This window comes from Corticium candelabrum, chromosome 8 (genome assembly GCF_963422355.1).
Source record: "Corticium candelabrum chromosome 8, ooCorCand1.1, whole genome shotgun sequence".
Taxonomy (NCBI): Eukaryota; Metazoa; Porifera; class Homoscleromorpha; order Homosclerophorida; family Plakinidae; genus Corticium; species Corticium candelabrum.
Genome location: NC_085092.1, coordinates 1,790,058 through 1,814,177, shown reverse-complemented (window position 1 = coordinate 1,814,177; position 24,120 = coordinate 1,790,058). Strand labels below are relative to the sequence as shown.

The 24,120-nt window shown below is 39.7% G+C and overlaps 1 protein-coding gene across 1 annotated transcript; it reads right to left on the bottom strand.

The window, feature by feature from the left end:
- Positions 1-503: 503 nt before the first annotated feature.
- On the bottom strand, positions 504-23,864 carry LOC134183072 (uncharacterized). Its single transcript, XM_062650520.1, has 19 exons — positions 23,467-23,864; positions 23,340-23,408; positions 22,477-22,624; positions 22,338-22,416; positions 22,144-22,244; positions 21,989-22,091; positions 21,886-21,929; positions 21,755-21,826; positions 19,657-19,716; positions 19,510-19,578; positions 15,870-15,992; positions 10,481-10,619; positions 10,313-10,426; positions 10,170-10,252; positions 10,032-10,099; positions 5,914-5,977; positions 5,720-5,852; positions 5,593-5,657; positions 504-726 (listed from the first exon to the last, which is right to left on the bottom strand). Exons 1-19 carry the CDS (start codon positions 23,517-23,519, stop codon positions 637-639), a joined length of 1,677 nt encoding a protein of 558 aa, XP_062506504.1. The 5' UTR covers positions 23,520-23,864; the 3' UTR covers positions 504-636.
- Positions 23,865-24,120: the final 256 nt, after the last annotated feature.

The window sequence follows — 24,120 nt, the reverse complement described above, 5'->3', positions numbered from 1 at the left end:
AATCCGGGGCAACTCCGTGAATATCTAACCCTGTTGAACGTGAAGCGTCTTACCTCTAGTTTAGGGTTTGAATCTCTTCTACTATTAGTAAACTACTTGACGTAGGATTATGAGTTCCATAGCAAGTCAATTGCCACTTGAATGGACATCCGGGAAGGCGAAGCTACATCAACAAAAACGCCTCCCACAGCAACTTCCTAGGGTACAGCGAAAGATCTAATAGGTATGCCTTATTTGTCACTACCACAATAGATGCAGTAAAGAAACGTACTCAAGCAAGCAATAGTTACAACCATTCGTAAGTCGTAAGTTGCCAGAACCAAACTCTGTCACGAAGTTGCCCCACCCAGAAGATTAGCAGCGTCGACGGAAGTCCCGAATTATCTCAAGAACGATTAAGATTTCAGAGATGGTCACCCACATGCTGATTGGCAGAAGGCTACTGCTCCATACGGTAGTAAGATCAAGCGACTACAACACTCCTACGTAGCAATATACGGGCGTGTATCAAATTACTCACGGATTTACTTACCCCTGTTTACCCTACTCGATATACATCAACAAATTGATAATTATCTCAAACTGAGAACGTTCTTTTATATATACACAACAAGTCATCTGTGCTAAAGTAGTCAATTAGAGTCTCCATTTGACTTCAGGTTTGTTATATTCAGGAAGCTTTTCAAACTTCTCTTGCTTTATAATGATGCCATCCTGGTTGTATACCTAATAGAAAATTCACAATAAAATTGTACCTCAAATCGCGGAAAAACAGAAAACACATTCCTTTTAACAATATCAGACGGAACTCTCTAGGTTGGGGTAGGTTGTTACTATGTATATTAGCACTTACACCAGTCAAATAGTGGTATTACAAAAATTTGTTATTGTTGTGTAGGTGCTGTATGATAAGGACTTACTTAACAGTACATGTACAATGCGGTTGTTCTTCACAAGGACTGTTTAGAATAGGTAAACTTAGTTCATTGCTGCTCAACTTAATTTAATAACAGCAATATACAAGACTAACAACTGCTATTAGTAGTGTACATACCATATAAGATGAAACATTGGTGGTAGTAATTCTTGTGGTTTGCTAAGAAATTGAGGGACAAACGTATTGGCGGATTTTATATGGTGGTTGGACATCATTGTTTGATAACTATATATATATGTCTTACCATAAGTGGTCTTGATGTGTTTGTGATTGACAGCTGTGTTCTGGTTCACATTTCCCTAACTTACTGCATGGTCTCCAACTACTGCATAGGCACAATAACCAGCAAGCAAGAATTACCTACCATCTTGCTGATCCACTTGTCTGATGACGTCAACATATTCCAGAGACCAAATTAATGGCGGATTCTATTGTGGCGGTCGCTAAAAAATCCGCCAATCCAGCAAAATAAATTCTCCGCCAATATTTCATCTGATCCGGTACACACAATTTAATGTATGGTAACAGTTCAATCCTCTTAACTGTAAACTGCACGTTTGATTTGCTATTGGTCATTCAGTCAATGCAACACAAGCCATTATGCAAAGAGAAAATCTTGTTCCATTCTAAACAGTCCATTAAAGAACACCTACATGGTAGTACATACTGTTAATACATGGTACAGTAAGCCAAGAGGAGGGAGAAAGCTAGCGCAGCGCTACCTGGGCGGTCTTACTATTCAGACAATAAGCACCTTCTAAGCCCGTATTTTAACCACGTGCCTACATTCAGTCTGCCATGAGTCACTGTGAGCGCAACATCCGGATACCCTCCGAGTGTTCATGACTCTTTTTATTATAAACTTTCTTGCTTTCCCATGGTGGAAGCAACACTTATGCGTGTTTGCCTGGCGCAAATCAGACAAAGTGAGGTGGTAGGGGCGCCATTTGACGGATTCGTTCGGCCATGCCTACTTGATTGATTACCGTTGCCACATTTCGTAGCTCCTACAATTTCGCTCGATATCGGGCCAAGCAGAATATGTGAAAGTCGTACTATCTTGTACATGTACCATATAGGTGACTACTTTACAAGTAGGAACAGTGAACATTAGTCGCTGTCAGAATCCTAATATGGTTAGAGTAAGGTGTACTCAGAGTAGGTTTATTACCAGTTGGAGACATCTAACTTTAGTACCGTTACATTTTGACTGCCTTGCTAGCTAAAGCCAAATTCGTCTGTGGGTGTTCCTTTAATGCAGAGTTGTGGGTAGTTACTCACTGAAAAGGGCAGGATAAGTTAGGATAACTTACAATACAGCATTCTCTAATGACTCATCTTGTCTCACATACACAATGAAGAACAAAGGTCATGGAACCACAGAGAGACAAAACATTGTAAACCACTGACAGCGTAACCATGTGAAGACCCCATGTAAACATAAATTCAGAAAAGCAGCTCTTATCAGTCATTATTTACATTACATCCTGACATACAGCAGCACAGAAACATAGCAAACAAGGTCTAGAGAAGACCAAATTCGCCTATGGGCGTGTCTTTAACGCACGCTAGCTTTCTACCTCTGCAGTAGACCCTTGCATATCTGACCCTTTTTGCAAAGTGAATACAACATCACAAGCTGTTTGCCCAAGCACAGTGACAACGTGCAGTGATGGTGCCAGAAAGATAGGAAGACCTTTAGGATTAGTTTGGTGATTGTAGTTTGCATATACGGTATTCGCCCGTAATAACACCCACACTGAAATAACACACATCCCCATATATACGCCCAGGTGCAGCAGGTCAGAACTTTCAGCCCAAAAAAGCCCATGCCCAAGTGTACGCCCATTAAGCATACGCAGAATAAACAACATGGTGTCTGCAAAACATCCACCTCCGTCATGGTGTCAGTGTTGACGGGCTTCAGGGCGACGACTCTGGTTTGCATGTGTGGTTAGCTTCTGCGTGTATGCCAATGGTGTACGGATAAAAGTATCTTTGATCTTGCAAACAAATAATTGCAAGCATTTGTGGTATTTCTGTCTTCTCTTTGAGTGTTTAGTTGATGACTAGCCAAACAACAGCATTTTGCGACCATCTATTCGCCTAGGACCAAAATAACACCCATGCCCTACTATACGCCCGGAAAAAAAGTGTTTCTTCTCTATACGCCCAGAGCATTATTACAGGCGAATACGGTAGTACATGTAGTACGTCTTCGTGCAATCATTGTATGTATCACTAGCGTGTTGTACATGTTTCAGAGTTCAGACAATGTACATACTGGGACTAAAAAAGCAGAATGGAATTCTGGGGTACGGTTGAAAACTCCGACGATTCGTTATCTGTTCTTTTCACTTTATCTGACCCCTATTCCTCAGTGGCTTGCCCAAAGAGAGTTGGATATGCGAGGGTCTGCTGTACAGCACATATACAACAATACCTAGTTCTGTAGTACCACTAAATGACTGGCATGACAACCATCTCTAGCAAGAAAATAGATCCTAAATGCTACAAAGTTCTACCTGTTTTCAGCAAGCACTCTAGCTATCATTGATACCCAACGATATCCATCCCTAACTATTTAAGCAGTGTTTTGACTAAAAATGCACTCTATTTAAGTGCTAAACGACATTATATACCACCCATATGCCAGCAATCTAAATTTCAGTCTGTCGAATCACTTGTTCTTGATGATTTAAGTAATATGGTATAAGATGAGATAGTGGTGGATTAGCATTTTCCTAGAAATGTATACAGCAAGTATTATTAAATGCTTCCATATCCTGGACTACTGATATTTTCATATATTATCTTTTAGCTGTTATTTCAAGCAGCTTTTTATTCAAAACTTAACAACAGTGGCAAAAAGCACAAGGTCCACTTCCAAAAGGATACTTCCCAATCATCTCAATATTGGGTTTTCTTGAGCTTTCTCTCCTTTGTCATTTTTACTCTCGTTTACCTCCTTGCTGGTAGTTTTAGGGTACAACAGACAATAAATTGAATGTTTGTTCTTCAAGTTACCCATACAGTGTACACTGACATGACGTACCGTATTTCCTCGAATACAATGTCACATGGGATAGTATGCCACGATCAAATAGAATTCCACCCTACGATCTGTCTTAACAATAGAACATCATGGTCAAATAGAACACAACTTTTCCTATTGATTTGTCAATGTTCAGTCTAAATGTTTATCCACATTAATTAAATTTTTAATCAATACCAGTATGGCATTTGTGCTATAGGCACACTAATAGATATGTCACTATTATTACAAAGAAGATGATCAAAAAATAGAATAACATACTCAAATAATACACCATGCTCGAACAGAATGCCACCTAGGGGTCCTTGATTTATACCTAGCACATCTAGTGTATATAAAACTCAAATAGTGTGTGTGTGTGTGTGTGTGTGTGTGTGTGTGTGTGTGAGTGTGTGTTCGCAATACGCAACCACGTCTTTTGTCCGCTCGCAACCAAAATTGGCACGCACACTCGACACCCGAAGGAGAAGATTTGCGTAAAAAATAAATAATGCAACGAGTCCCCTCTCGAGGGATCAACCCCCACGTAAAATTTCTCGATGACGTAAACGCTACACATTTCAGTTCATTCGAACACACGCCCATGACATTCCTGTGTAGACCATATATGTCACCGTCCTTTGCAAATCTTTGAGCAATCAAATATTTCTTGCCGACGGAACTTACTCTTTCATTTCTCTCCAAATTCTGATTGCATTTGCACCAAATTCAGCCTACACATTTTTTGTACCACATACTACATAAGAAGTGTGTTGATTTCTATCGAAAAAGTGTGAAGACAAGATTCGAATTCATACAGCACATCCACGACCTTGCAACAAAGATTGCACATGATGTGTCAACACCTATGTCTTCTGTCAGAACGCTACATAGACAGTATCTTGCCCATATAAAGTATGGGGCATGGATCTAATGTATTGATGATGTCGCATCTTTGTGTATGGCAAAAACCTTGATGGATTCTATGGTGGCTGCAACTCATAAAATCACCACTAATCAAAACAAATTTCTCCACTAATATTTCATCATACATGCATATAGTATTCTGAACTGGTACAATTTTGGCTAATTCCCCATACCTGTCAACCCCCAAGGTTTAGGTTCCAGGAAACAAGTCATCATCCTCAGAGACTCAGACTTTTCTCAGCAATATAACCGGTTCTTTTATTAAGTTAATAATATAATATTATCTAGGCAGATTTGCGAGTCTCTCTAAATATGGCTCTGAAACCTACGGTTGCCTCCCATTCTCGCTTCCAGGATTCCATAATTTTTGGTCGTTTCAATAGTCTAGAACTTGGATTTAGTAGTCGGAGTTTCCAGGAGATTTGCAGGCCTTTGCGGAATGCAGGAGTTGAGACTCCCGTGTGCGGGAGACTTGACACCTATGCTTTCCTAAACATATTTTAAAGACCTCAAGCCCTTTGATAGAACTAAACAAACAAACACCCATGGCAAAATAACAAGCACAGACTAGCCTCCCACTGGTGGTTTTAGTTATGCTACACCGACACCAAACAAAACAATAAAGTAGCAAACTGGCTTAAGTAAAATAATGCATGTATATGTGTACAAGTATGAAAGTTTGTTATCAACTTACCCATCCACCATTGTCCAGCATAGTGACATCTGAACCACCGAAATTACCAGGAGCTGCAGTTGTTCCTACAACATACAAAAAGTTATATGTTGAACAAACTAAACAAACAATTATTAATATGACAGACCACTCTTGTGGATAACGTCAAAACGTTTGAGCAGTTGATTTCGTTTAAACTCCAATTCATTCAGCACCTGAAGACACTCAACATACGTAGAACGACATGAATAATCACCACAAGGAACAGGCTTGGCTGAGTCCTGCACAATGTAAATAACTACGTACTACACACACAACAAACACAACCGCGGCTCTCTCTACCTTGCATGGGCCACTGAAGTCAGACTCAACACATGTCGATATGTATGGAAATCCATACTCGTTTCTGAAACACAAAATATGCTGCTAACACGACTTAACCAAAACCCGCAACAACAATGCAACAAAAAAGCAAAGAGCATGACAAACACATCACAAAACACAATCAGCTTTGTCTTCTAAACCTCATCGGCTTGAAGAAACAAATAACTACCAAAAAGCAATATCACTATCACTAACCAAACGACTCCAAATTCCTGAGCATCAAAAATTTGGTGCTATGTAAATATTTGAATAAACTGATTTCTAATTACAGACCAATGGCATACTTTCTCTTGCTTGCTATACAGCTGCTATACAGACTGAGTACTCATGCCATTATGATTATGTCAAGTTATGTACAACAACAATCAACCATGTTTGTTTTGTGTAACATAATCCTGTTTGTTCAGTGGTAGAATTGTTACAAGTGCACTGAACAACCTTAAAGAGACATTTTGGATATTTGCGTTAACGTAATATTTCAGAAATGCGCTAAAGTACATTTGCAGCAAAAAGCAATAGCTGCATGCGCTTTACAGGTGAGTCCAGTTCTTACAACAGGACCCCCTTCGGTGTGTGGTAAAACCAGCTGTTCATACGTGGTCTGTTGCACATGAACACTAATAAAAAGATAAGGAGGTGAGCAGTATCGACGTCCGGATCTGTTTCGGCATCCACTGCGCTTCTGCAGTATTACTGCGACTGCTGTCAATGTCATGTGATGTTACACGTCATGGCGAAAAACCTTCTTCAGTGCCACGATAGAAAAGTGTTGCCTGCCTGATAAGCATGAGTAAGTTGTGGATAAGTGTTTCAGCTACTGAACCAAACAGCATGCTTTGTAAACTGTGATCTATGGTAGATATTCTGAAAGTTGGAGTCCCCAATCAAAAAAGTTACAAATGCACCCGATAAAATTTATCATTTAATCAGTTAAAAGTATACGTAAGCATATCTCATTCTGCAAATGCGTCAAATGTGTATGTGGGGCGGACTTTATTAGCGCATGTGGCCGAAATGTTCCTTTAAGTAAAATTACTTGCTGATAAGATAAGTAAAAGTGATGGTCCACTGTCTATAATTGTCATCTCAAGCTCTATGTTTCTACCAAAACTTGCTTCTTTGACGACATTGAAACAGCCAGTGCATTGATCTCTAGACTGACAGGCGGACTTGTATCACGCATTATGCTCCAATCACTTTCATAGAGTCTCAGAAACAGAGTTCTATATTCCTGAGAAGTGGGTGAGAGAACAGCAGCTCCAGACACTGTTTCTATCTTGTTTATATAAGTGAGCAGTATGAACAGTAGCGCTTCCAAGTACATCATTCAATCTTCTGACAGTAATCCATCACCTACTTTCTACCATGCTAGAAAATGAAGTCCCATGTGTCTGCTGTTTGGAGTGTTGGAGACAAAAGTCATAAAAAACAAAATTTTGATACATAACTAGCGTGCATGGTTCTCTGGCAGAGCAGGGAATGCCAGTTGCCTACTACCTCATCATAGACATGTACTTTAGACTTAATGAAGAGAGAAACTCGAAAAAGAACATTCAAAGTATATAAACAACTTATAGTCAAATGGGATTATGCCTTCATTTTCAGAGGGCTGTTTAGCCTCGTTCCCAGACTCACGTGAACCTGGCACTGTCCAGTTCCCGGATGACACTTAGTGAAGTAGGTGTGTGAAAGTAGGCGTGATGAGTCCAGACTCACAGGAGGCTGAAAGTGCCAAACGGGAACCGGACACTGTCAGGCTCAGGTGAGTCTGGGGACAAGGCTAGAGCTGTTAGCCAGAATAGCAATGCACGACTGAGTTATGCCAGCTGGTAGCAATCTGTCTCTTGACTCGCATCGATCAAATTTAAGTTAATAGAGTATAATGAAGAATGGCATGATTATCTTGTTTTTATGCATTAAAGACGTAGCCCGTTTGTTGGGAAGAGAAGAGTCTAGCAAGGCATGCCCAAATTTAAGCAAATGCAGACATGTAGGTGTGGATGGTCCAAAGTTCTGCACTAAATGTTGAAGCATGCTTCTTGTAATCAAAGCAGCACTGCTTTCCATGTGTACATCGCGTGCTCTACATTGCATATAATCATGATGACTCTACATGCATGCAATCAAGATGGCACCTTCTAAGCTGATACCTACAGATTCAATCATTGTGAGTCGAAAAAAGTGTCACTTTTATCTTGAAAGAGCCCACCACTCACTATGTAAAATTTACAGACTAAACATACCAATCTATTAATAACAACTAGAATTTTAAAAACTTTTTCTCTGAAAAAATTATACAATCCCTACCTCTATTTCTTTTTTTCAGAGAAAAAGTTTTTAAAATTCTAGTTTAGTAAGTTTTTAGGAGTGCGAAAGCACAACCTACTCTATTAATTAATTAAACAAAGATTCTATAGCATAACGAAAATACACATTTCCTAAATCATACTTGGTATACATGTATAGTCACACATCTCGAGCATGTGCATCTTATGTATACAGTGTTCTGTACTTGCAAAATATGCAAATATAAGCTGTGCAGTGTTTGTGTATAGGTAATCATGCAGATGTTACATTTAGTTGCAATTATAAGTTACCACTAATAAATGAAGCTGTGTTCTACTGACTTGAGAGTTAGGAGCATATGTATGTATGTAGTTGTGTGTTTGTGTATGTGTGTGTGTGTGTGTGTGTGTGTGTGTGTGTGTGTGTGTGTGTGTGTGTGTGTGTGTGTGTGTGTGTGTGTGTGTGTGTGTGTGTGTGTGTGTCAGCGGGGAATGGTGTGGCTATGACAGACTAATGTATAGGCTTGGTACGTCTTACAGGCCAGCGCCCTGGGCTATCTTGTACTTGTACTGTACCATTGGAACACGTTAGGGTACATGACAACCATGGAATGCCAGTTTCAAAAGCATCAGCTTCTTCGTCATCATTGTGTTGGTGTCATTGAACGCTCATGCACAAGCCAACATTTGCGAACGTGCACGTGACCACGAGCGCGTACGTGTACTGTACGCGTGCTCAGCGTCTCGAACAAAAGCCTCTACACGTGACCCATTTGTACGCACGAGGTCTTTGATTTGCGGCCTAGAGAGGTCGGCCTTTAGACACAACATTACAGTAACTCTAGTCAACTCACTTTGTGCGCAAAATTTCATTGTCTAGACCACACCTAGCTAGCTAGAAAGCTCGTAACAAACATCACATTCAACGTCGACGTTTCGTAATTGAAGCGAGCCGAATTTGCTTTTGCCTTCTGCTTGAAGGCATTGGTGTTCCAATTACGGAAAGGAGAGGTCTATCGCATCTGCGATTGCGATGACGTTCAACGTCACTACTTCTTTTTAATTAATTAATAATTAATACGCATTTCCGTTTGCTAGTGCGATTCAAAAGCACGATTTTTGCCTAACTGTAGGCTCTAAGGTTTTTCAACCACAGCACATGTCAAGAACTCTTGTCACCTTGTCCGTACATTACAGGGTGGCAGGAGCTTGTGATTGGCTGCCTGGTTATTGCTTGTTAACAATTGCTTACAACAATTATGTGTAATGTAAGTAGGGTAGCAGGTTCAAATCCACTCTAGAAATCTTTTTTCTTACATGTTTCTTTTTCCTATCATCAAAAGAATACAGGTCGGCTTATTCTACATTGTTTGCCAAAGTTTTAGCTTTAGATCTGCCGTAGTCAAAGAGTTATGCATGACGAAAAAGAAAAAGAAGAAGAAGAAGAAAGAACACAAAATCCAGCGAAAACTCCAAAATTAACGAGTGTTTTCCTAGTTCTGAAGACAAGCTGAGATCAATTCAGAAGTAGTCAAGTGTAGTTGAACTTGTAAGCTTTTCTCTCTCTCGTTTTCAAGATATTTAGCCGGGTTCTACGGTGATTTCTGGAGGTCTAAAATATGACCACGCCCACACAACCTTGTCAATCCCTACATACGATACAAGGTACTACTGTACCTTGTGATTAAAAAACAAATAACTCTATATCTATGAAGCAAGAAACTTTTGGCCAGCCATAGTCACATGAATTCATATAGATGTATCATTACCCACATAAACATATGCAATAACCTTGCATTTCCATTGCAGTGACCAAAATCTTGGATAGTTCTCTGGTAATTCATCAACATTGACATCACCTAACAGAAACATAAAATGCTATATGAATTAACCAATGAACAAGCAAACTCATTCAAGACAGAATAATACCTGATATGCAGCAGGCACCATTTTGTTGAATGTAAAGTCCTTAGTATCGTAATCAATGTATGTTAACTTGCCACCTTGAAATACTACAAAGAGACCAGATATACAGATAACAAGATTTCCAACCACATGGTCAGTTTACTAACAGATATTCCATGGTGCCATGTCTTCATAAAGTGGCAATCGAACAAACATGTCATAGAACATGTCTTTTTCCTCTTCTAGCAAACCCATTCGAAGAAGAGCAATCAGAGAAACGCCTATACAATAAATATGTCCGACCATTCCACATCCACACCTGTGTGGGAACCCACCTTGAAGGACATTATAAGGAATTTTAAAGCCGTCAATTTCTCTTGTAAGGAAGATTTCCCAACCAGTCTTGTTTGATATACAGTGCTGCTTATACTTTCTCTTGTGTCCATCAAGTTCATAGTCAAAGTGATGATTAACCTAAATAGTATATATATAGCTAGTGTTCAAAAGCAGCATTGTGTCACAAAAATTGATAAACAAGAAAGCAGACAGACAGATACACAACAGATAGCTCAAATGAATGAATCAAATCAACAAGTACTATGTTTCTATTACCGGAATCTCCCAACTCTCCTAACATTAAACTGCTTTCCCTACTACATAACCCTCTCAGTGAAAACATGATATACCAAAGAAACTAACTGTTACATTTCCATTGTTCTTGCAATGCCAGCATTTGGCTGGTTGGGACGGTTCATTGCTGGTTAATTAAGAAAAATAATTACTTGATTTTGCCCATTACATACACCCACACTTAATTTCATCTGCAGCTGCAGCCAGACAAAACGAAGATGTTTAGAAGATTGAGAAGACTAGTTCTCTAGAGTAATCAACCGTTTTGAGCCAGGATATGCTCCGGCCTCCAAGCGATCTGGCCTGGGCAAAAGCACAAATTTAGTACAGCATTTGTTTCACCATGCTGTTATTTCAACATTTGTTTGTGCAAAAATAGCAATGTACTCTGATCTGAATAACAGACTTGCTGGATATTTAGAATGTGATAGTCATTAATCCTTCTATTTGCTTGGCACTTGATAACTAATAGATCAACTTAATTTACCTGGATAAGTTAGCTAGTACATTTTTTTGTACATACATACATAAAAGAGCCCCTAAGGCCCAGGTTCGATAGTGTAATCACTATTCCGCAATCTAACACTACTGTATCAAAAGTCACTATCAGAAGTCACTATCGGGAGTCACTATGATGTACTTCACACTTGCTGTGCTTGCTGTAGATACTTGCTGTAGACAGAACCTGACACTCCGGAGAGAGAGGCAATTGTATGTTAGTTCCTTGCCCAAGGCAATTTATGTATGTGGCCCTCCTGCACTCAAACTCTGACCCGAAGGTCCCGGATGCTGCCAATCTCCAACTGCACACTCTAACCAATTGAGCCACATGCATACATACATACATACATTATATATATATATATATATATATATATATATATATATATATAATCGGCCCTCTGGACAATGTTCTTTCAAGTCTGAATGATGTGTCTTCTGGCTTGAAGCAGATTGGAATGTGAGCTATCCTGCAGTGATGCCTACTCCTTTAGATTTGAAAGGGACTATTCGAGTTGCAACTTCTGGTATTCACATCTTGGGCATTCCAATTGAGCAGTCTCAGTATGTGACAGAGTCTTGTTAATTAAATATTGCTACATTTTCTAATACTCTGCAATCAACTCGTTTCATTACAAGATCCTCACTCTACAATACTACTTCTAAAACTTGTCATATCTCTCACCTGAATCACCTTGCTAGGACTGCCTGCCCTAAACAGCTGAGCAATGCAGCAAGGTTCCATGATCAACTAACCAAACAAAAATTTCTTTAGCTGGTGCTATAGCATCCACACTTTACATGATAATCAGTGGCTACAAGCAACTCTTCCTCTTTGATTGGTGGCTTTGGGATGACTTCAGTTGAATCCACAAGCAGTCTTGCATTTGTGTTTTCTTGGGCCAGTTCATTGAATTAAAGTAAAGCTCCCTAAACCGTTCTTGAAGCTCAGAGATTAAACTGAAAACATTTCATTTCCAATTATAGACTCTGAAATTGAAGGGCCGGTCAATCAGCCATCAACTACAAAGGCTCTGCCCAGCAGTAGAAGTCTTTCTGACCTTCTTCTGAATACCAACAGATTGCAACACAAGTCACATTATAACTACAACAACCAGACTGTGTCAGAAGTAAAAGACAAACCAAGGTCTGTCTCCTCATGATGCCGCATGATTTACGTCTCTTCAGGAACATGGTGCTTGGTTGGATTCCATACCCCACCCTGCCAAGTTGGTGATTCTTGCCACGCATGAGGTTGGGTAAGATGCTGCTTTGCTCAACTAGTGAGTACGAAAGGAACATTGATTACAAGGGATATCACCTTCTCACATGTAAAACAGGAGAAGGACCTATTTGAACACACAAAGTTTGGTCCAACATGTAAAACATCTGAACATCACACATCACATGAGCCTTGAAATCACTACATCAACAGCAATGGCAGGCCTGACACTGTTGCTTTAATGCCCAAACAGAATCCAATACAGAATTTGATTTCTCAATCGCTCAGCTATGGGCAGACCATGTTCTTTTTCAAGCTGTCAGAAAGAATGGCTTTGCAGTAACAAAACAAGACTGTGAGAAATTCGAAATATTCTAATGAGCATGAGATCAGAGGTCATCCCTCCAAATGTATCCCAATAGTTTTGAAACATTTTGGTTGGTGGGAACAGAAGGCAAATCAATTCTTGTATCAGCTGTCCATGCAATATGTGGATGAAGAGTAGCCAAGAATTCAAGACTTTCTGGTGGCGGTGTGACATCACAACGATGCAATGCAAGTGTTATTTATCTGTAGGAAATTATTACAATTGGGTCACTCCACAAACATGCCCCTACATGGATACTCTCTTCAGCTAGTTGTTAGATGTAACTTATAAGGCAGACCATTTTGGGTTGCACTGGTAGAATGTTTTGGTTTTAGTTGTTGCTTTAACTTTAGTGTGTTTAGTGTGTAATAGTCGTGATTTTTACAACATGTTTTTGACAGATAAACAGACAGACAGGCAGGCAGGCAGACAAAAAACAGACACAGACAGACAGACAGACAGTGCTGTTTTGCCTATCAGGAATGATGGTTTTGGGTTAACGTCTGCAGTCACAACAGCTCCTTTGCTTTCCTCGCAAGTTGGGCTCACACAATGTTCACATTACCTCAGTGTTTTCCAGTGATGAAAGAGGCAATCACCAATTTACTACTCAGCAATCAGCCTGCTGGTTCAATTGGCTACGACCTTTACAACCCTCTTCCTATACATGAATTCTTGCCAGATCTAGTCATGAATCATGCTAAATTGTAGCACAGGCTCACAGAAAACCATTACAAATCCAAGGTACAAGAATTTATGGATCACCTCAGTACATCTAGAGATAGATCTCGCTTTCAATCACTGCAAGGACAGGGTGCAGGACCTTGGTTATTTGCAGTCCCATCCATTTCAGCGCTTGCACTATCTTCCAAAGAATTGAATTTGGCAACGCTGATCAGGTTGGGCTGCAAGATACCACAATCCACAGAATGATGTGATTGTGGCAGAGATTTAGACCAAGAAGGCTACCACCTGGTCACATGCAAAACTGGAGGGGGTTCTATTTGAACACACAATGCCATCGTGCATGTCTAGTCAGAGTGTTTGACCAAACTGAACTTCAAGCACAACAAAGAACCGACTCATTGATACACGTGAAATGTAAGAAACCACTGGATGATGGTTACCATCTGATTACATGTAAAACCGGTAGAGGCCCAGTTTGGACCCATTATTCCAAGGTTTCAGCCTAGTCAGACTGTCTAAATCATATCCATCTTAACCATATCATAGAGCCGCGACATACTGTATGACACGTTATTTCTGCAATCATGATATTTCTGTGAATTCTGGGAGATCACTGAGCACACAAAAAATTCGCAAATATTTATGCCTATCCTTGAAGTCCCAGGAAGCCACTGTTCCAACACATGTACATGTGTGTACATGTACCAGTAACTATCTTCCTGGTTGGAACACATAATTTAATTCACAGTAATTAAAACTTTTGTCTACATTCTCAAATCGCAGTAATGTAAGACTGCAGAAATAACTGGTTACATGGTACATATAGCAGCTCCTAAGCCAGACCTGATATCATCATTCAAAATGCATTTGAATTCTATGTTGAGCTGGATGTATCCATAGCTCACCCCTGGTGCCATGATGTCATTCTAAATGCAGAACAATGAAGTGGATTAGTGGCTGTGAGGAGAGAGGAAAATAAGAAGGAAAAGTACAGCTCAGAAAGACATCCAGGTGGCTCTCTCCCTAATATGGTCCCCTTGTGCTTGAACACTTTGGACACAGGGGCAAAGAAGAACAGGAGTTCCTGCATCAGTTATCTCAAAGATCAAGAGACAACGGAAAAATCAACAGCATAGATTTCAGAACTTACTGACGATTACAACTGGCAGTGACAATGCAGAGATGCAATGTTAGTGTTATCAAATGGAAGATAGACAAGATAACATGCTCGAGAAACTCATTAGGCGATTTATACAGAAGTCAATTGCACACTAGATAAGTTAGCACTGTAAAACGGTCCTAGTGCTCATATATAGTTTGATCTGGAGAGACAGTAGTTTTAGCTGTATTTAGTAACTTTGATGTTTCAAATATATGTCAACAGACAGATAGACAGACAAACAGATAGCTGCTTTTAGAGTTTTAGAGTTATTACTTCCTTCAAGTCCGTTTTGAGTTTAGTAGTTTACGAACAATGATAGTAGTTGGGCAGCATATAGCGTTATTTTCATTGTGGAAAGGTATGATCAATAAATGTTCAAATAAATGTGATTGATAGACAGACAAAAAGACAGACAAAAAGACAGACAGACAGACATCTTTTATCTTCATCAAGAATTATGTACATAGCAAAATCAAACTCCCACTAATTAAACCAGTCCTTCTAAATGTACTCTTTAAAATTACTATCTATATCAAACAATTTGTATACAACTATCACATTGTTAAACAGCTTTAAAGTTTCTTGAATGAGTATGACTTTTGCATTGCATCTCTGGAGAACGAAAGAAAGTATTCTGCTCCAAGTTTGTTTTGAAGCATAAACAGCTTCGACAAGCAGACAAACAAACACAAGTAACCAATCAAGCAAGCAGCCTACAGAAGCAAATAATAGCAGCTACTAAATGTATGCAATCAAGGCAAACAAAGCAACCAAGCGGCAAAACTAGAATCACACCACACTATGTTATGTTGCTGCATAAAGTTCATACCTTAGCCATTTGCAAATGTAAATACCGCAAATGTCTCCACTAAACCAAATGACTTGTCTCTTAAATATTCAATCTGCTTCTATCTACATCTCCAGATCAAGTTGTTTTCTAACTTTGTATTATAAGTTTCAATTAAATAACTCAGAATCTACTTCTACTGCCTTGCCACCAACTTTTTCCTATTAAATTCTAGTTTGCATTATGGCAAATCAGTAACATTAAACTAAGAACTTAATTGATCAAAAGCTATGGCAGCTATTCAAACAAAACTATGTTGAACCGAGTGTCAATGTACTGACAATTGGTAATATTTGAATCCCTATTACCTGAGTCGTAAGGTTCTGTATGTTCACCTTTAGTACATGCCAGCTATGTACCAGGTCAGGAGGTCCATAACTTGGCTTAACAATGCTTGCTGACACATTGTTTGTCACATCAGCTTTAGCACTCTAAAACATCACACAACAACACGCAACAATTAGACATGTAGACAACTGAATAGGTGATCATAAACATAAACACCTACTGAAACACCAGTCACGCATCATCCTGTGCACAATACCATAATGATCAACATGCATACACACCCACAGCACATTGGCAGGTACACACAGACCTGGACATATGCATACGTATACACAGACCTGGACGTATGCATACACACAGACCTGAACATATGCATATACAGACCTGGGCACACACACACACACACACACACACACACACACACACACACACACACACACACACACCCATAACAATTGCATATATGATCTGTGCTTCACACTACAATACTGTAAATCCACAAATTTTCCTACATAACTATTTTGTACATTTGACCAGAAGACCTTTCGTACTCATCATATTTTCGTACAGGTTCTAACGAACAATTTTAGCACACGCTAGTACAGTAACCGATTCATTCTGTATGTGCATCAGCGTACGTGATTAATGAGTTCTAAGCTAAAGCAAAGTGGTATCCATGCTTGGCTCACGACAAAATATAAAAAAGAACTACTACCACCACCAAGGAGATTGTGAGCAGCATCCGGGATCCAACAAGAAAACACCGCAGCTAGTTGTGTAGAGAAAGCGTTGGATCGAGACTACTTAGCAGCCCCAAGCGCAGAAAAAGAAACAATATCACGTCTACGACTCCAAGACTAGGCTGACCATTTGCCCAAGTCGCTGAAGAATGTGGTCTTTTACGAGGGCACGCACTTGTCTGCAAAAATTGTTGAATCACAGAATCACAAAAGTCAACAATTTAATCGGCCCGCAATGCGTATCAAAAACAGTTACTAGTATTGGACTGACAACTTGAAATAGTACAACTAAAAATCTATCAGAAAAAGGTCGTAGACAAAAAAGTGATGACTATATTCAGTGTTCTCCCCAGAATATCTCAAAGGTGTGGCGGAATAGGCGTGTCTAAATGAAAACAAACTTGTGGGCATGGTTTTTTCAAACGTGGGCGTGGTCATCTGAGTGGGGTTTGCTGGCTTGCTGCGGTGCAGTGCTACAGCAACATAGGGTGCTTGTGTTTGGTCTAAAATGTTAGCTGTACAACATTTCTATGTGTAGACAGACTACAACACAAGCAAGCTATCACTTAGCCTCGAACTTCCAGACCAGAGAGCACGTGAAACGCATGAACTCTAGTCTGAACCAAGTCGATACTAAAATGATTTCGGAAATGATTTCGGAAATAGCCTTCTAAGCCAATCAGCTCCTTACAACCGGAATGTCTGTTGTAAATTCTGATTGGTTTAGCAGTAATTGGTTATGCTATGTGCACTAACGCTGATTGCACGGGTGTGAAATCCTTGTGGGCAGCTAAGTGCACGCCAGAGCTATGATGAAGACTCTGGTGCACGCACACATCTTAGTAGTTTTAGTTTAAGCTTCAGTTCTTCGATATTTTCAAGCTTGCAGTGACAGAACATGCACAGCAGCGTCGCTAGACCATCACCTTTGACAACTGGTTTGAGTGGCAGTCTCGTCAGTTGAGCGGTTAGACTAGCTAGCGGTCTGCCAAAGAATCAAAGAGTCGTTGTTTCATGCCGTACACCAAGATATCACCGCAAACACGGCAGACGTCTCTTCTTTATTCGTGAGATCTCATGGTATTTACAAATGATATGTTGATCTAGGTAAACCAGTCCTATGCTGTTAGACTACCATTTAGCATCGCTTGATAAGTACTTCCGAAATCAAGTTAGTATCATTTTGGTCCAGACTAAAGTTCGTGCGCTCTCTGGTCTGGAAATTCAAGGCTAGCTATCACTAACCCTTTACCGCCCCGCTTTTCATTCGGGCTACTTTCTAATCTACATACACGTTGAAAACCTGCGCCTCCCAATATATTCCAAGCCACTACAAATCACAAAATTGATTGTAATAGCTTTAGTTAGTAACTTAGCACTAGTAGACAAGTATGTTAAGCAGTCAGTGACAATTTTCCATGCCGATATCGACCATTGGCATGCTCACCGAGATCTACAAGTTTTTCGAAACTGCGACCGTGTCTACACTAACCTGAGCAATGCTTTCGCTAACTTTGGCTTTGGGCCGATGCCGTTCAAGCGCGTTTTGGCATCTGTAATCAGTGCATTGTCTTACATCCTGTATACGGCAACGCCTCCCAGATCGACTTCCGTAGGTGCCAAAATGCCACTAAGAAAACGAGAAATTGAGCTATCACTTCAACAACACAATTCGACGCATTGATGTACTTTGTCTTGCAACTTTATATTCTCTCAACGCACCAATAACGACTCCACCGCACAAACGGCAGCCAAGGGCGTGACTCACATACGGATTGGAATGTGGGCGAATACGCCACCAAAAAAATGACGCCAGATCAGATTCGAAACAACAACATAAGTATATTTTGGACATAGCAATCTCTATGACGTTGCTTTTGGACTTTCCACAACAAGTGTTTAATTCATACAAGAACCCAAACCACTGGTCTCCCATTTCTTGCCTAACACATAGATAGTAAGACGTGGCAGGCATAAGTCAAGGCGCGGCGGTGTTAGCCAAGGGATGGCGGGAATGGGCGTGCCCTTGTAAAATTTAGCCAAGGGCGACGTCTGGGGAGAACACTGATATTACTTGTATGCCTTGCAAGACAGCAGCTGCGTCGTCAACCGAAGCGTAGTGTTGGGGCGCACATTAGAACTAATTTGAAAGAACAAACCGTCACTGCCGCAAGAACATCAACTGTCAGGTTCATCTTCTGTTGATGCCATCCTAGATGTCTGTCAGAGTACTTTCAGAAACAGTTTTGAGTTGAGTGACATCATAACGTTGCAAACTGAATATGCTGTACGTAGAGTTTCATTTGGTCTTTTGTTGTTGTAAAACCAGTGTAATGTTCAGTTGGATCTTGTGTTGTGGTACTGTACATCATCAGCTTCGATATAGTGGCGATTTGTAATAACAGTTTGTCATCCAAGAGAAAATTTAGCATGCATTTAATTTAGTACATTTAGGAGTCGTACGAACAATACAACAATAAAATGCATACAAAAATTTGTGGATTCATATTAGTTTGCAAACTCAGTAAAAGCAGTTTTAAAACTAATTCTCTGTCTGCAAAGTTTACGTAATGATCATATGTGTGTCCACTTGGCCTGGTAGAAAGAGCAAACGCCACATACAGCCCCACTTTTAAGACAGATCAGGTAACGTATCTACAATCTGACCAGACCATGTGCATACAAAATTTGTAGTGTTTTTGGAACCAATTTCACACTGAGGAAACAGCTCCTTGTCATAAAGCTTATCTACGCTAAGTCCAAAGTTAATAAATTCAAATACACAAAGGCAATAAATTACTCAGTTTTCGTATAAAAAAGTGGTTCGTATAATAACATCTTACTAAACATGATCTAGCAATAAAACTGTAGCACTAAAATGCATAAACAATTTGACTTAATTTCACATTCCCTACTTTACCTCAGCAGCAAGTCTCGTCTCAGTGTATTTGAAGACAGCCAAAGGATGGTCTTCTCTCATGAAAGATTTCTAAGTAAATATGTGAACTAGTAACAGCTGCAACAGTAGAAGACAAAAGAAGAAATCAAAGCAAACCAATTAACTCACCTGTCCTACTAGACAAGGCATAAGAGTGGGAAAGAAGGTGGATAAAGCAAGAGATAATGCCTAACACAACATATAATGACAAAAATGTCCTCATTACTATTTGCTAATACTAGTTAAATAGCTGGTGCTGGTGTTTTCAATGGTGGAAAGATCGTGTAACAATTTGAGATTTTTAGTTAAGTTATTTAATTTTGGGCATTGATGGCTAGTTGTTACTGAATCGTTCACATTTTCAAACCAGTGTTGGTTGTAAAGGGACAGAGCTAACAACAATCTTTGTCCCTTTACAACCAACACTGGTTTGAAAATGCCAAAAGATTCACTAACAACAATCTCTGGGACAGAGTTAACAACATTCTCTGTCCCTTTACAACCAACACTGGTTTGAAAACGCCAAAAGATTCATTAACAACAATCTCTGTCCCTTTACAACCAACACTGGTTTGAAAATGCCAAACAATTCACTAACAATCTCTGTCCCCTTACAACCAACACTGGTTTGAAAATGCCGAAAGATTCACTAACAACAATCTCTGGGACAGAGTTAACAACAATCTCTGGGACAGAGTTAATAACAATCTCTGGGACAGAGTTAACAACAGTCTCTGTCCCTTTACAACCAACACTGGTTTGAAAATGCAAAAAGATTCACTAACAACTAGCCATAAAAATGCCCAAAATTAAATACCTTAATTAAAATCCTCAAATTGTTACATGATCCTTCCACCATGGGAAACAGCAGCTATGTACTCGTACTAAATTGCAAGCAAACAATACACTTGAGTCACTCACAAATTCACTGCCTACTAACAAATTAACATGACAGAAGTACCAACAAAAGATAACACGTGCAAACAAACTACACTGGACGTCATCAAATGTTTAGTTCTTGTCTAAGACATTCTTTGGTAAATTTTGACAGACAGAACTAACAGCCAAAATTCTTCCGTACAATTATAAATTAGGAATAATTATAAATCTCCTGAAAACTATACATACAAACCTAAAGTGCACGCATTAGAGAGACTGGTGGAATGTGGCCATTTGCACGACAAAGGTGTTGCCCTCCGAGCAGATATTGGTATCAATCGAAAGCCCTTCACTTGCCGGATCTAATTACACTCACTGTTGGGCTACAGAGACGTAACTGAAGTTAATAGAGCCAATTTCCTGTATTTTAATGAGTTAGGGGGCGAAGAAAGGTGGGATTACGGTTAAGTGCATAAAGCTAAGTACATAACTGTTATAGCTAGCAGGTTGTTAACAGTAATCCAACACAGTAAACTTCACAGTTGGGTTGTCGGTCCATTGGAAACATTCAGTTTCAGACAACGACGCATCTTATGATTCAGGACCAACTTCAATGACCATCTTCTCTACAACGTCGTCTAACACACCGTGTATTGTCTTGTAATGCTTCCACCTTCTCACGTACGTGCCTCACACAGTTTGCCCACTTTTCCACAGTAACGTTTGCTAGACCTTCTCTACAAGGCGCTTGATGTTTTCCATCGTAAAACCAGCAATCCCTGTGTTGTGCTGTGCAGCATAACTGTAGGTCAGAGGAAGCAGGAAGGTCAAAGTCAAGAATGCACTAAATGGCTGGTCAGTTTGGTCCTGATATGGTCAAATTAGTCAAGTTTTCATTGTTTCCAGACGCTTCTCTGAGCCAGAAGTGAATGAGTGTATGTATCTGGTACATATAGCTTTTCCTGAAAGAGGCAACTGACACATACAACCAGTGAGCTCATAGAAACATCCAGGTCTGTTGTCATGGGTTATAGCGAAAGTACAATTTTTAGTATCTCATTGCATCATGAAGCAAACCGCGTTTCAAGCAAGCGAGGCAGCCAGAGGCAACACCTTCATAGGTACACTTTCACGTAACAATATGCTCTGAAACGTAGATGTCAATTGCCTCCTGTGACAACATAACATCCGTTTACACAAGCACTACGCCACGCCTTAGGGTGTACCCTACATTCCACCAGTCGCTCTAATTTGTGAATGCACTCTAGTCCTCTAATATTGAACCACTTGAGTTGAGGACATCCATCTAATTAATTAATTAATTAATTAAGTACAAAGATAAAATCACCTGCGATGAAGGCATCTGCACAAATGTTGTCAATCCTGTTGCAAACAGTTCTCCCAGCATTAGACCAATGTCCTACACACAATATGTCACATTTCACTCTAGAAGTATACACTTCATAACAGCTAGTTCACATCTTTATTCATTTCTGTAATCATCTGTAAAAATTTGTCCAAACCTAATAAACAGACACACAGATTAGCAGTGAACTTAACCAAACACAAACTAAAATCTTGCCAATAAACTGGAATCGAAGAAAGTCTGGGCTCTCAAGAAGTTTCCGCAGAAGAGTAGAATCAGAGGCAATGTTACCAACTACATTGTTAAATAATTTCTTTGCCTAAACAGTACGTAAAGGTCACAAGTGTCCGCAAATGTGTAGGTAAGTTTACCTTTATAGTTTCAAAATGCTTACGAGCCGATTTCCTGCTCGATTCCAGACTAATAAATGTGCTGTTGGGAAATGCAGCAGCTAATGGCAATGATATTTGACCTAAACCATAAATTACGTAATATCGTAGCCCCTTAAAATAACTGAACAACAGTTTACACGAACACTGGTTCAATCAAACAATGGTAAACATACCTCTTCGACTACCATATTCAATATATGAAAATAGCTTCTTCTCTTTCTTTAGCTCTTCTTTAAGCAATTCCACCACAGCCTAGCAATAACATTAAATATACACATACCAATATACACAAAGCATTGCAACAATGCCCACTGCATTGTATAAATCTTCACTAGAGTGTCGATGTATTTTATCACCCAATGTTGAGCAGTAATGCAAATGGCCAGTTTGCCATACAATGTGTACAGGACACATGTCGTCCCGAATAGGTAACTCCAAATACCGAACAAACAGTCTTCTCCTACAAACAAACAAATTCAATCATTTTACATCATCATCTAATATATAAAGCTCAAACAGTCTCTGTGTGTGTGAATGTGTGTGTGTGTGTGTGTGTGTGTGTGTGTGTGTGTGTGTGTGTGTGTGTGTGTGTGTTCGCGTTTGGAGGCCACGTCTTTTGTCCGCTCGCAACCGAAATCGGCATGCACACTCGGCACGCACAGGGGAAGGCTTGCATAAAAAAATTTCAAAAATTATGCACCGGGTCCCGTCTCGAGGGGTCGACTCCCCGCATAAAATTTCTCGATGATGCAAACGCTACACATTCTCGTTCATTCGAACACATGCCCACACCAGTCCTGTGTAGACTGTATGCATCGTCGTCCTTCACAAAGCTTCAAGCAATCAAACATCTCTTGCCGAGGAAACTTACTCTTCTAGCGCTTGTGTTTCTCTTCAAATTCCGATTGCATTTGGACCGAATCCAACCTACACGTTTTCTTCACTAAGCGCTACATGGAAGTGTGTCGATTTCTATCGAAACAAGCGCAAAGAGCAAGATTCGAATTCATTCAGCATATCCGGGACCTCGCAACAAAGATGCATGTGACGTGTACACAGACCTATCTTTACACTACAGTATCTTGCCCGTACGAAGGACGGGCCATGGATCCTAGTATCTTATAATGCTACAAAGTAAGCCACATTCTTAGTACCTACAATACGCAAGTCATTACCTGTCTTGTGCTTGTAAGCCCAGCTCCAGAAGAAAAGCCAGACTAACAGCTCCACCAGCTCGTACCAGGCTATAAATTTTTCTAGTGTAAAGTCATATAAAACAAAAAAAACACAACAAGAAAAAACCTTTTCTCCTCTTGAATCGTTTTTAAGGTCACTTTCAGTGGCGCTGAAACCATAAGATCGACTTGATACTCTGCACACTCAACATTCACCTAGCGTCAAACCAATAAGAATTAGTCCGCAAACATCAGACACTACAAGAATCAATTCCGATAGCAGTTTGTCAACAACATAAACAAATACTGTCAGCAAACCCTCTCCTGGTTACACGTCAATATGACCATACAAAAATGCTTCAGGTGTTTAATCGTACGTACCTCATAGGCTATAAAATGTGTTTCAGTACTATAGTCCATCACATCTTAGCCATGCTCTTCTCAACAGGAAAATGTGTGCACATGCACAAACAAGTGCGTTTATATTTCTATATATGACTATATACTCACATATAACTACTGTAAATCCACAAATTTTCGTATACATTTTATTTTCGTATTGTTCGTACAACTCCTAGATGTACTAAATTAAAATGTGTACTAAAATTTTTCTTAAATGATAAACTGATATTACTAATAGCAATTAGCAATGTTGATGATGTACTACAACACAATATCTAACTAAACAATACACTGGTTTGCCCATGACAGAAGACCAAAATGAAATTCTCTACGTACAACACGTCCAGTTTGCAATGTTATAGTGTCACTCAACTCATAC